Here is a 13,806-nt window from a genome sequence, read left to right as displayed (position 1 = left end):
CCACTAGAATTAATGGATTACCACCAAGAGTGGTTGTTGATGCTGGGGTGGACAGAAAACAATAGTGTCCTTTCCTGTCATTATGGATTAGATGGTAAGAATGTGGATTTTTGAAAAAGGCACTGATTTTCCACTAAAATCAGAATTGTCAGTGGTGGCTTCTCACAGAAGGTCTACATTTGGACCGCACATTAGGTCTAGGTAATCAGAATCTCTAAGGATAAGACCTGGTCAGCGGGCAGTATCTAACGTCTGGGTGAAAGAGACCTACTTTCTAAGGGATGTCTATGAAGGCTGGGGTGTAGTAGCATCAGTGATAATTTTTAGGAGGTCACTAGTTACAAAATAAGTATTTACAGCACAGATTTTGAAGTCACAGACCTGTATTAGAATTCTGACACTTGTAAAAAAAAAAAAAAAAGAAGAAGAAGAAGAATTCTGACACTTGTTTACCTGCTAATACCTTGTTGGTCAAATATTTAAACCTCTGTCACATTTTGTTTTGAGGAGTAAATGGAAATACATGTCAGCTCTTGTACTGCACCTTCACAGTAGGTGCTCCTGTAAATAGAAGCAGCATTTGTTAAGCTGACTGTATGCTAAACACTTTACGTGCATTTTCTGATTTAATACTTACTAATAACCATATAAAGTTTAATTTTTATAGAGGATATTGAGGCTGCAAGAGATTAAATAACTTGACCAACCACTAAGTAACAACCAGAGTAAAAAGTAGGACCTAGGAGTATTATACTAGTTCTCTGAGAGAGCCATGTTGTAATGTGTGCTTACAGTCACTACCCTCCATTCCCTTTCTTCTAGGCTGGATTCATGCTGTGTATACTCCTACAGACACATTAGTCTTTGGAGGCAATTTTTTGCATAGTTTCAATATCCCCATGCAATTAAAAATATACAACATTGAAGATCGGACACGGGTAAGTAATTGTATTATGTAACAGTTGGATGTGAAGAGATTAACTCCATTTAAGCCAGATGTTATAACAGATTCACTGGTAGTTTATCTCAAAATTTCAAAATTTTTCTTTGAGTTAAAGTGCAGTGTTAACATTTCAGGGACACTGAGAAAAAAGTTTTAACAAGATCTACCTGCTTATTTTGGGGAACTCTAATTCTTTGAGGTTCTTGATATCTTGGATTTTTATAAGGCTAGAGATAGACATTTGGTAATCTTTTGAGCCATGTTTTTAATATGTATGCTTGTAGAATAACCCAGTGTAATGGGATTCATCAAGTCAAGAGTCAACAACTTTGAGTGCATGTATGTATCTTTATTCTGATTACTGTCTAACATGTGAAATGTTGTACTTTTCTTTTTTAATGTTTATTTATTTTGAGAGAGAATAAGGGAGGGGCAGAGAGAGAATCTCAAGCAGGCTCTGCCCTGTTACTACAGAGCCCGACTCCAGGCTCAATTTCAAGAATTGTGAGATCATGACATGAGCCGAAATCAAGAGTTGGACACTTAACCGACTGAGCCACCCAGGTGCCTCTGTACTTAATAAATAAATGTGCATACAGCTTTTCTCAGCTGGGGTTCCATGAGAGAATTAAGTCTTTTAGAAAATGATATGTGTGTCTTATTCTCTTGGTTTTCTTTCCCTAGGATGTTACATAGCTGATACCATTCTAGATATATAGGAGAAAAAGTTCATTACATGTGGTGGACACCCTCGCAAGAGTTGGCAAACTTTTTCTGAAAAGGATCAGAGAGTGAAATACTTAAACGAATGAGCATGGCTCAAATAAAATAGAATTTTATTTATGGACACTGAAATTTGAATTTCATATAGTTTTCCCATATCCCAAAATGCTCTAATTTTAGGGGTTTTTTTCAGCCATTTAAAAATGTAAAAACATTCTTAGCTCACAGAAAAACAGGCAGCAGACCAAATCCACTAGCTGCTGTTTGTTGGCCAACCCATGTCTTGGGGAAACAGGGCTTAATTCTTTAGCAGAACCCAAGTTGGTGAGGGCTGAATTATATATGATGAAAGTATAGATGTTGTAGACATTAAACAGCAGTTAGAGTATAGAGCCTTTAGAAGGCATGATGTTCTCACCTTGTTCTCAAGTAGTTCAACATAATAATAACAACAACAACAACAACCATGTTGGGGCACCTGGGTAACTCAGTTGGTTAAGCATCTGACTCTTAATATGGGCTCAGGTCATGATCTCAAGAGTTCGTGAAATCGAGCCCCCTCCTCAGGCTCTGCGCTGAGCATGGCGCTTGCTTGGGATTCTTTCTGTCCTCTCTCTGCTCCTCCCCTGCTTGTGCATGCTCTCTCTCTCAAAATAAATAAGTTAAGTTTAATAATAATAATTACAGCCACGTATGTGAATAGAGATTAGCAAATGTGGGGAAATGTTAATAGCTGGTGAATCTTGAAGAATGCTGTAAGCATTCTTAAGCTTTTTGGCAGATTAAAAAAAAAAAAAAAGATAAAACAGGGGGAGGCAAATCAAAAGAGATTCTTAAATACAGAGAACAGACTGAGTGTTGCTGGAGGGGTGGTGGGTGGGGGGGAGGTGGGTTAAATGGGTGACAGGCATTAAAGAGGGCACTTTTCTGAGCACTGGGTGTCAAATGTAAGAGATGAATCACTGGGTTCTACTCCTAAAGCCAAAACTATAGTGTATGTTAACTAACTTGAATATTAAAAAAAAAAAGAAGAAGAAAAAGAGAGAGAGAGAAAGGAAAGAAAAGAAAGAGAGAAAGAGAGAAAGAACTTTTTTAGCAGATTTGAAAGTTTGCAAAGTTAAATTTAAAAAAATCACAATTTGGGACGCCTAGATGGCTCAGTCGGCTAAGCATCTGTTGATTTTGGCTGAGGTCATGACCTCACAGTAGTGAGACTGAGCCCCACATTGGGCTCTGAGCTAAGTGTGGAGCCTGCTTAAGATTCCGTCTCTCCTCCTTTCTCTGTCCCTCCTCTGCTTGCTCTCTCCCTAAAAATAAATAAATAATCACAATTAGTGAAGAAGTTACAGTTTTTAGAAGGAATAGTCATTGACCTGTTTACTGTGAACATGATCAGTTAGCTATTCTGGTGCCTATTTTGAAATATTTATTTTGGTTAGGAGCTATTACACACAACAGTGGTATTGTTCGTGTTCTAGGGATTGCCCCACTTGAATTAAGAAGATACAGTGCTTTTAAAATAAATTTTATAAAAGTAAATTTCTGCTTATTAAGAGTAATGAGGGGTTCCTGGGTGGCTCAGTCAGTTGAGCATCCAACTTCAGCTCAGGTCATGATCTCACAGATCATGGGTTTGAGCCCCATGTCGGGCTGTCAGCATAGAGCCTGGAGCCTGCCTCGGATTCTGGATCTCCCTCTCTCTCTGACCCTCCCTGCTCTCACTCAGTCTGTTTCTCTCTCTCTGAAAGTAAACAAACATTTTAAAAAAAGTAATTAAGCTACAAAAAATAATTAGTAAGTTTGAAATTATAATAATAGTAAAAATAGTTAAAGTTAAAATGTTTCAAAATTATGTAATTTCACAGAATACTCTTATTTAACTCCAAATTATTCTGAGGTAATACCACTTATCTACTGTAAGACTCAATCTGAAAATTAGTTTTTAGAAAGTACTCCCCTTTTTTGGCTAAAAACTATTGTATTATACCCGTGATTTAATTACTTAGTTGCTCAGTTTGAGGGAAGAAAGGGAGAATATGTATATATTCAGTGGCATAGGTGAAATGAGGTACCTTACCTTCACATGGAGTTTCTTACAGACTGTTAAACTTGTAATAACTGATCTTGATTTACCTATCTAATTTTCTAAGACTGTTTTTTGTTTATGAAAAAAATGTCAAATTTCAGTCTAACCACCATATTATTCCATTTTTCCTAAGTATAGCTTAATTCTTTCATTCTCAATAAGGAACTCCTCTGTGTTTCTATAAAATTTCATTGAGTCCCTGCATATGTATGTACAAAGCAATTATTTTTTTATTGCTTTCTACACCAACCTTTTATGTGCCAATACCAGCTGGTATCCAGTTAATATATTACCTTACAAAAATGCAGTGTGTTGTAAATTTAAGACAGTGTTTTTGGTTTCTTTTGCCATGCCAGTGTGGAAATACCATACTATTTACACGAGTGCTGAGGGGCACCTGGGTGGCTCAGTTGGTTAAGCATCCAACTTTGGCTTAGGTCATGATCTCATGGTTTGTGAGTTCAAGCCCCACATTGGTTTCTCTGGTGTCAGCACAGAGCCTGCTTCAGATTCTCTGTCCCCACTGTGTATCTGCTCCTCCCCCGCTCATTCTCTCTCTCTCTCTGTCTCTCCCTCCCTCTCTCCCTCTCTCCCTCTCTCCCTCTCTCCCTCTCTCTCCTCTCTAAATAAATAAACTTTAAATAAACTTGAATGCTGATAATTATTCCACTGGTAGCACTGAAAAGCTCAATTCTGTAAGGTGGATTTTTTAAAAACTCTCTCCCTGCCCCACAAAAAATTTTAGCCCAGTCTTAGAAACTTGATATACTCTGTAGTATCTGGCAACATAGATAAAATATGAGGCAAGTTGGGTATGTGATATCTTGGCTGTTATTAATGCAGTCTGATGAGTTCCAAGTAAAAAATCAAAAGTTTAATGATCTACTATATATTACCTTTTTTTTTTTTACTGTCAGTATTAGCTTTCAACAGAGTCCCAAAGGGCTGTAGAATTTTGGGTTGTCCTGAACTTTTAATAAAGACCCTTCCAGAAAAGTGTTAATACCTGTAAAAGGTGAGCAGAGAGGCCCGTGTATTATATTTAACTTGGGGGCATCTAGTACCTGTTAATTCTTGTGGTCCCCCTCCCACACCTTACCAAAAGTAAATTAGTTTGACCTTTTTTAAGCTCTTACTTATTTTTCAGTAGGCTTTAGGCCCAATGTGGGGCCTGAGATCAAGAGTTGTGTGCTCTACTGACTGAGCGAGCCAGCCACCCCCAATTTGACTTTTAAATAAAGGAGGAAAACCTCTTCTAGTTGTTAAAACTGTAGTTGCTTAAGAGACCTCGATTCAGGGGCACCTGAGTGGCTCAGTTGGTTAAGCATTCGACTCTTGATCTCAGCTCAGGTCTTGATCTCAGGGTTGTGAGTTCAGGCCCTCCATGTTGGGCTCTGCGTTGGGCGTGAAGCCTACTTAGAGAGAGAGAGAGATTCAGAGCCTGGCTCCTCTGAATTGGAAACCTAATGAAAGGTACATACCTCTCCTGCCTTGCAATGAGGAAAGTAACCTCCTCATTCCACAGTCCTGCTCCATGACCTAGTGAAGGATTTTAAAAGTGGCCTGGCATCCAGATTTCCTTGATTCAGGAATACTGCCTGACGTGGAGCTTTGAAAAGGAGATGAGAACGTACTCAGGAGTTGAATATTCAGAACAATCTTAGAAGTATCGTATGGCTTATCCTTTTGAAAGATGTCCTCTCTAAAAGATGATGGCAAAATATATATAGGTTAGTCCCCATTGTTGATCTTCCTTACTGGTTAATCCATGCTGATTTGCCTTTTCTTTGACTATGCTAGATCTAAAGGGCAGTTCTTTTTATTATTATTCAGCTGGAATAATTTCATGCTACTTCTGGAGGACATGAAAAAAAAAAAACTAAAGACAATGGCTGATTAGGCCATGTGGAACAGTAATCTAATTTGTGGACTTGCCCTTTTGGCAGACTACAAAGTACTGTACAGACAAGCTGAGAGTTGACGGTGGGAAAAATACTGTCTTGTGTCCTAGACTAGACAAAGCTTGAGAATGAATCTCTAATTATACTTTTCTATAACTTCAGCTCATGTCCTGTTTTCCATTAGATTCTTTGTTTCCTGGTCTTCTGATTGAGGTTAAAACTGTAGTGAAGGCAAGACTGCTTGGCACGCCTTTATGTCCTAAGAACCCTGAAACCATTTTCTCAAGTGTCTTGTGTCTTACTCTAACACTTTACTTCCTGTCCCACAACTTTTTTTTTTTTTTTAAGAGAGTGAGTGTGAGAGCCAGGGAGAAGAGGCATTGGAGAGAGAGAAAGGGAGGGAGGGGGGGAGGGAGGGAGGGAGAGAGGGAGAGAGAATAAATCTCAAGAGGCTCCACGCCCAATGCAGAGCCCGACATGGGGCTTGATCTCACAAGCCTGGGAACATAACCTCAGCCAAAACCAAGAATTGGCTGCTCAACCCAGGCACCCCCACAACTTCTTTTGATGCTTTCCCAAGACACCTTCTTGGTGGTTCTGAGATACCTTTTAATTTCTAGTGATTGTTTCCCAAGACCAACATTTTTCAGGTTGTCAGATCCACTTAGATTCTTGTTCCAATTGCCACCCTACATTTCAGGTTGACGAGAGAGCATTTTTCCTGGGTTAATCTTTGCAGTGATTCAGTTTGTCTTACTCTCTTTCCTTGAAAATTGTTATCAGCTTGCTTTTTCTCATTGTTTTGTTCCCATGCAGGTTCCAAATAAGTTCCGCTATCCATTCTACTATGAGATGTGTTGGTACGTGTTGGAGCGCTACGTGTACTGCATAACCAACCGCTCCCACCTAACTAAGGAATTTCAAAAAGAGTCCCTCAGTATGGGTAAGTGTTCTGCCTACGTGAACTTACCTGCTTGGGTCTACAAAATTCATTCGTTGGAGCCGAATGTTGTTTACAGCTGATCTCTTACCCAGATGTGAATTATTAGGCAAAATGAAATATCTGGATCTCCTCTTTGTCTGAATTGTTAGTACCTTAGCTCCTTAAGAAAGATGATCACTTTTCTGCTGTGTTTTATTGTATAAAGAGTGGTCTTTGGCAAAGTAAAAACTAAGAACATGCCATCATACTAACTCTTACGGTGTTCCAGGCACTTTACTAAGCAGTGTATATACATTAAATTCTAATCATTACTGATGAGGGTAGGTATTATTATCTCATTTTACAGATGGTGGCATTTAAGTTTCAAGGAGATTAATAAGTGGGAAATAATAACGGTTAATAAGTGGGGAAGGTACAGTTTGAATCAGATTGGTAAGACTCTACAATCTATATCCTTAACCTCTATGCTTTAATGTTTCCCCAACTTCTATCAAGAGAAATATTTTATTGGATGGCAAGATACTTTGTTTTTCTCCTGACTCTCACTGAGATTGGCAGCTTCAAAACTGAGAACAGTGGATGTGATTAGACAAGAGTACTTTCGTTTTCTTTCTTGATTTTTTTAAATGTTTGTTTATTTACTTTGAGAGAGAGGGAGAGAGAAAATCCCAAGCAGGGTTTTTGCTGTCAGCATGGAGCCTGACATGGGGCTTGATCCCAGGAACCATGAGATCATAGCCTGAGCCGAAATCAAGAGCTGGACACTTAACCAACTGAGCCACCCAGGTGCCCCAGGATACTTTCAGTTGTACATTTTTAGGCTGTTTTATACCCTAAGGTGCAGAGGAGCCAACACTGTAATATCTTGTGGTCATATGTTTCATGGAATCTTCAATCTAAACCAGATATTTTTGGGGCGCCTGGGTGGCTCAGTCAGTTGAGTGTCCGATTTCAGCTCAGGTTATGATCTCGCAGTTTGTGAGTTCGAGCCCCGCATCAGGCTCTGTGCTGATGAGCCTGGAGCCTGCTTCGGATTCTGTCTCCCTCTCTGTCCCCACACTTGTGTGCACTCACTCTCTCTCTCTCTCTCTCTCTCTCTCTCTGTCTCTCTCTCAAAAATAAATAAACATTAAGAAAAAAAAAACTAAACCAGATATATTTTTTCTTTGAGGGTTGTTTATATTCTTGTTTGAAAATAAAAAATGGTCGAGTACATGAAAGCAGGATACAGAATTGTGTATGCAGCATAATCCCAGTGCAACTATAGTCGTGCACATATGTGTCAAAAAAGATGGAAAGAAAATACACATCAGTTGTTGAGTTATCTAAGGGCAGAGGGATAAGGGATGACTTCTTTGCACCATCCTATATTTTCTAAATTATGATTATTTTGATTATTTTAATGTTTGTTTATTTCTGAGAGAGAGAGCATATGCAAAAGTGGGAAAGGGGTAGAGAGAGAGGGAGACACAGAATCTGAAGCAGGCTGCAGGCTCTGAGCTCTCAGTGCAGAGCCCGCTGCGGGGCTCGAACCCACGATCCGTGAAATCGTGACTTGAGCTGAAGTCAGACCTTAACTGACTGAGCCACCCAGGCGCCCCTATGTTTTCTAAATTATTACTAGTAAACATACATTACTTTTTTTCCCTTTGGATTGGCTAATTAATTTTTATAGGGTATTTTTAATGTTTGTTTTTGAGAGAGAATGTGCACAGGTGCATGCACACATGAGTGGGGAAGGGGCGGGGGTGGGGGGCAGAGGATCCAAAGCAGGCTCCCTGCTCACAGCAGAGAGCCCAATATGGGGCTTAAACTCACAAACCATGAGATCATGACCCGAGCCAAAGTCAGACACTTAACCAACTGAGCCACCCAAGTGCCCCACCCATATAGTTTTCTTTAAAAAGGGGGGGGTGGCGCCTGGGTGGCTCAGTTGGTTAAGCGTCCGACTTCAGCTCAGGTCATGATCTCGCGGTCCGTGAGTTCGAGCCCCACATTGGGCTCTGCTGACAGCTCAGAGCTTGGAGCCTGTTTCAGATTCTGTGTCTCCCTCTTTCTCTCTCTTCTACCGCTCATGCTCTGTCTCTCTCTCCTCAAAAATAAACGTTAAAAAAGAATTTTTTTTTAAGTTATTTATTTTTGAGAGAGAGCATGTGCGAGTTGGGGAGAGGTGGAGAGAGAGAAAATCCCAAGCAGGCTCCGCACTGCCAGCACAGAGGCTAAGGCGGGGCTCAAACCCATGAACCACAGGACCATGACCTGAGCAGAAGTTAGATGCTCAACTGACTGAGCCACCTGGGTGCCCCCCCTTTTTTAACTTTTTATTCAAATTCCAGTTACTTAACATGCATGGACGATACAGTGATTCAACTCTTCCATATAGCACCCGGTGCTCATCTCAAAAAGCACACTCCTTAATCCCCATCACCTTTTTTAACTCATCCCCTCACCCACCTCCCCTTTGGTAACTAGCTATCAGTTTGTTCTCTATAGTTAGGGTCTGTTTCTTGTATTACTTTCATAACAAAGAACCAATGCACATTTAACAATATTTCTTTCACTAAAACTTTTGACTGTCAGAAATCTTCCCTTTAAAAAATACTTAGCGTGTGGGGTGCCCAGGTGGCTCAGTCGGTTAAGCATCCGACTTCAGCTCAGGTCACGATCTCATGGTTTGTGAGTTTGAGCCCTGCATCGGACTCTGTGCCGACAGCTCAGAGTCTGGAGCCTGCTTCGGATTCTGTGTCTCCCTCTCTCTCTACCCCTTGCCCCTCCCCCCCCAACGTAAATAAACATTAAAAAATTAAAAAGAAATACTCACTTTGTTAGCCATATTGACAGGATTCAATTCCAAAGTTTAATTTTATGGCAAAACTTTCAATAAAACTGCTTTTTAGGGGCACCTGGGTGGCTCAATCAGCTAAGCCTCCAACTCTTGATTTCATCTCAGGTCATGATCTCACAGATTTGTGAGTTTGAGCCCAGCATTGGGCTCGGCACTGACAGTTGAGAACCTGTTTGGGATTCTGTCTCTCTCTCCCTCTCTCTCTCTCTCTGCCCTTACCCCACTCACATGTGCATGTGTGCGCACTCTCTCTCTCTCTCAAAATAAACTTGATTAAAAAAACTGTAAGTATATGCTTCATAATATCTGCCTTTTTGAAGAAAAGTTAATGAAATCACAATCCCAAATTTCAGTTTGGGCTTGAAACTAATTTACAGCCATTTTCAGCTGACTTTTTATAACCTCAGAGCCCCTTCCATGCTACCTGTTTCTCTTGTTGATCACACAGTCAAGTGGCATGTTCTTACTATATTTTTTTTCTTGCTGGCAGATTTGGAGTTAAATGGGTTGGAATCTGGAAATGGGGATGAGGAAGCAGTGGATCGAGAACCAAGGCGCCTGAGCAGTAGGCGCTCTGTCCTCACTAGCCCCGTAGCCAACGGGGTCAACCTGGACTATGACGGACTGGGCAAAACCTGCCGAAGTCTTCCAAGTCTGAAGAAAAGTTTGTCGGGGGACTCATCCTCTGACTCTAGCCGGGGCTCCCACAATGGCCAAGTGTGGGATCCCCAGTGTAGCCCCCGAAAGGACAGGCAGGTGCATCTGACCCATTTTGAGCTTGAAGGCCTTCGCTGTCTTGTAGATAAGTTGGAGTCTCTGCCACTGCACAAGAAATGCGTCCCCACAGGGATAGAAGATGAAGATGCTCTTATTGCCGACGTAAAGGTAAGGTCGGTTATGTCGCATGACAGCCACTGGTCCGGCTGGGGCAGGCAGTCGCTCAGTTCTGAGAGAGAAAGTACAGGAATTCTGGATAATCTGCGGCTCATTCAGAAAGACATTCATGTCTACCTGTGTGTGCTGCACGGTGCTTCAGTTCTCAGGGCGAGGCTAAGTCCCTGTTGCGAAAACACTGACTTCTGTATGTTCAGTTAGGACTTAAATTTAGTCTTAAAAACAGAGATTTCAGACTGATTTTAAAAATAAAGAAGAGCCTAATCTAAGAAAGTATTTGTATTAGGAAATATTACTTAATCAAGTTACCCTCAGATAAAGAGGCCTGTTTCAGAACAAAAGTGGCCAATAGCAATCTCCAGCAACCTCCGCCCAAGCAGACGAGAGAGAAGCTTTGCTGTGCTGGGTGGTGCTGATAGGCTTTGCATATTTAGTTTCGTACTTACCTACTATTAAGACCAAAAAAAAAAAAAAAAATTAAATACATTGGGACAGCTTCTGAGAAAGTGTCATTGTAAACATAATCTGTCCTGGGGCACCAGGCTGGCTCAGTCTCTGGAGTGTGCAACTCTTGATATCGGAGTTGTTAGTTTGAGCCCCATGTTGGGTGTAGAGATTTAAAAAAAAAAACCAAAAGACATAATCTCTCCTATTGCTATGTCCAGTTTCTTCATGTTATATATTTTTCTTTTTCAAGAGGTCTCCCAGTATCAGTATTTTCAGAGCCTAGCCCACCCCTCATGCATTGATCTCAAAGAAATTAGCTTATTTTTAAGGAATCCAGATTTCAGCTGTCTAAATTGGAGGAAGTTCTTTTAAGTCTTTCCTCACAAGTTACCATTAACATGAACACCAAAAAGTATAAACCTGGAAATATCAATTTTCTTTTTAAAATCATCATTTGGAACTACATCTTGGGTGCAAGGCCTGGGAATGTGTAGTAGAAAGCTAGTTCACAATTAGTAATTAAGTATTTATTTTTAAACCCTGTCAGATTATCTTAAGCCACAGAAGAATTTATGTTGAATAATTTTATGTGACCCTAAGGAATATAGGCTGAATATCTGAGTACGTCTTTTCCATTCCTGATTCCTGATTCATGTTTTTCCTTGGCCACTGCTACGGTCTGAAGTGCTTCTGCAAACACCTCAGGAAGAGTTCCAAAGTCTGGGATAGGACCTGAACTGTTTTTTTTCTCTTTTGTTTTTCTTTTTACAACAGACTTTTACATTGTATTTTATTGTTTATGCATCAGTGAAAGGGTGAAAAAATAAAGAGGCTTAAAAAAGTGGTAGCCTGGTTAGATTGGTCCTCTCCAATGGTGATAGAAGCAGGACAGTTGACTTTTTTTTTTTTTAATGTTTGTTTATTTTTGAGAGAGAAAGAGACAGAATGCAAGTGCGTTAGGGACAGACAGAGAGGGAGACACAGAACCTGAAGCGGGCTCCAGGCTCCGAGCTGTCAGCACAGAGCCCAACACGGGGCTCGAACTCACGAGCTGTGAGATCATGATCTGAGCCAAAGTTGGACGCTCAGCCGACGGAGCCACCCAGGTGCCCCAACAGTTGATTTTTCAGTTTGGTTTTACAAGGTTTGTTCTAGAAGAGACAGGTGGCATCATCGTGGCTTGTATTTAGGGGAGGAAATGACAAAGTTCTAGATAAATGTGGTCCTATTTCTATAATGATCAATGTGTAGCAAAACAAACTTCGTCATACTTTTCCAGACTCACAAACTAGATTCCAAACTCACTTTCCACCCTTGAGTGAGCAAAGGACATACACATTTTTTCTTTTCCATTATGATAGGACATATCTATTAATACTTCCTGAGAGTTTGAGTGTAACATCTTTTTTTTTCCTCAGAAGTTTTTTTTATGTGGCTATTCCATAGATACATTTAGGAAACATTAAATTAACTTGCCTGTAGGATCCCTGAAAAGAAAGATTTCTAAGTTTATAGCTCACAGTCTTTTGGCCTGGGCGTCTGTATTTCTGAATTATGAGAAAGAATAGTTATCTTCTCAGTCCTATGGGATTTGACTCCATTGACTCCAGTTACAGGAAGCCTTATTGTAATCCACTAGTCAGCTGTACAAGGTCAAGTGTCATAATAGAACTACACAAACTCCCATAACTGTTAAATAAAGATACTTGAGGCAGAGTGGCAGGGGAAAATGTAGAAAAATTTGGGTCAAATACTAAGCAGAGTAAAAGTATGCGCTGGAAGGGGGGAAATGAGTTAAAAAGAGGTATCTAAAGAGGGCTCTTAGCATTATGAAAAGTGTCTAGAGAGAGCTTCCTTGTGTTTGTCAGGAATCGTGAAAAACATGGCTGCCACCCCGGGCTCAGTCAGAGTGGCACAGAGACCAGAGCCTGAGGAAGGAGTGGTCAGCAGGATGACTAGGAGACTGACAGTGTTTGAATTCTTCCTGCAGGGGCTTGTCTGCACCTTGTTTTGCTTGCCCGATACCATAGTTAAAATGCAGCTGATAGCAGAAGACAACAGACTTAGATACCAGCTATGCAGGTAGTTTAACTTAAGATCAAATGGATTCATTATTCCTGCATTTGACCATTTATATTTAATCTGAGCTTCAGATAATAGTGAGTATAGAGCTTGAATACTTTGAGAATCTGAACATCACCCAAAAGAAAAGAAGCTGTGCATTGGGTAGGTGCCATCACCGCACAGCTGGAGACTGCAGTGCTAGAGAGCTTGGTGCTTGTAGCATAGAAGCCTACACTGCAGTGGAGGACAGCAGCAAGCCGAGTTTACTCTTCCTGCAGAGAGAGGGATTGTTTCTTGTTGCAGCCTGTGTGGCTCTTAGGAAGAACTAGCAGAAGAGATGAGCGCTCTATAGCTATATATCCCTGGAAGAAAAGTCCATTTTAGTGTTGGGGGGAAAGGGCTTTGAAGATTCTAAAATCTTAAATTCTGCATTGTTAAAGAAAGATCGGGGCACCTGAGTGGCTCAGGTCACGATCTCAGGGTTCGTGGGTTCGAGCCCCGCGTCAGGCCCTGTGCTGACAGCTCGGAATCTGGAGCCTGCTTCGGATTCTGTGTCTCCCTCCCTCTCTCTCTGCCCCTCCCCCAGGCATGTTCGTTCATTCCTTCTCTCTCTCTCTCTCTTTCTCAAAAATAAACATTAAAAATTAAAAGAGAGAGAAAGAAAGAAAATAGAATATAAAGTTGGGAGGGGATTAGATAAAAAAAAAAAAAAAAAAAAAAAAACGGGGCATTAAAAACTGTTGACCTGGGGCTCCTGGGTGGCTCAGTCTGTTGAGCATGTTGAGTGTCCAAGTCGTGATTTTGGCTCAGGTCATGTTCTCACAGTCTGAGGGATCAAGTCCCAAGTCACGCTCCTCGCTGAGCATTGAGCTGGCCTGGGATTGATTCATATTCATTCATATTCTCTCTCTCTCTCTCTCTCTCTCTCTCTCTCCCTCTCTCTCTCCCTCTCTCTCTCTC

General features: G+C 40.9%; 1 protein-coding gene across 4 annotated transcripts in view; it reads left to right on the top strand.

Annotated features, from left to right (window-relative positions):
- KDM2A (lysine demethylase 2A) overlaps positions 1–13,806 on the top strand; it is a 112,585-nt gene that overhangs the window by 78,434 nt on the left and 20,345 nt on the right. For all 4 annotated transcript variants that reach the window (XM_049615739.1, XM_049615764.1, XM_049615748.1 and 1 more), the window contains 3 exons: positions 823–938; positions 6,470–6,596; positions 9,932–10,326. In XM_049615739.1, coding sequence (XP_049471696.1) covers positions 823–938; positions 6,470–6,596; positions 9,932–10,326 — 638 coding nt within the window. The remainder of the gene's footprint in view (positions 1–822; positions 939–6,469; positions 6,597–9,931; positions 10,327–13,806) is intronic.

This window comes from Panthera uncia, chromosome D1 (assembly GCF_023721935.1).
Source record: "Panthera uncia isolate 11264 chromosome D1, Puncia_PCG_1.0, whole genome shotgun sequence".
NCBI classification, from domain to species: domain Eukaryota; kingdom Metazoa; phylum Chordata; class Mammalia; order Carnivora; family Felidae; genus Panthera; species Panthera uncia.
This window is presented reverse-complemented; position numbering and strand designations above follow the sequence as displayed.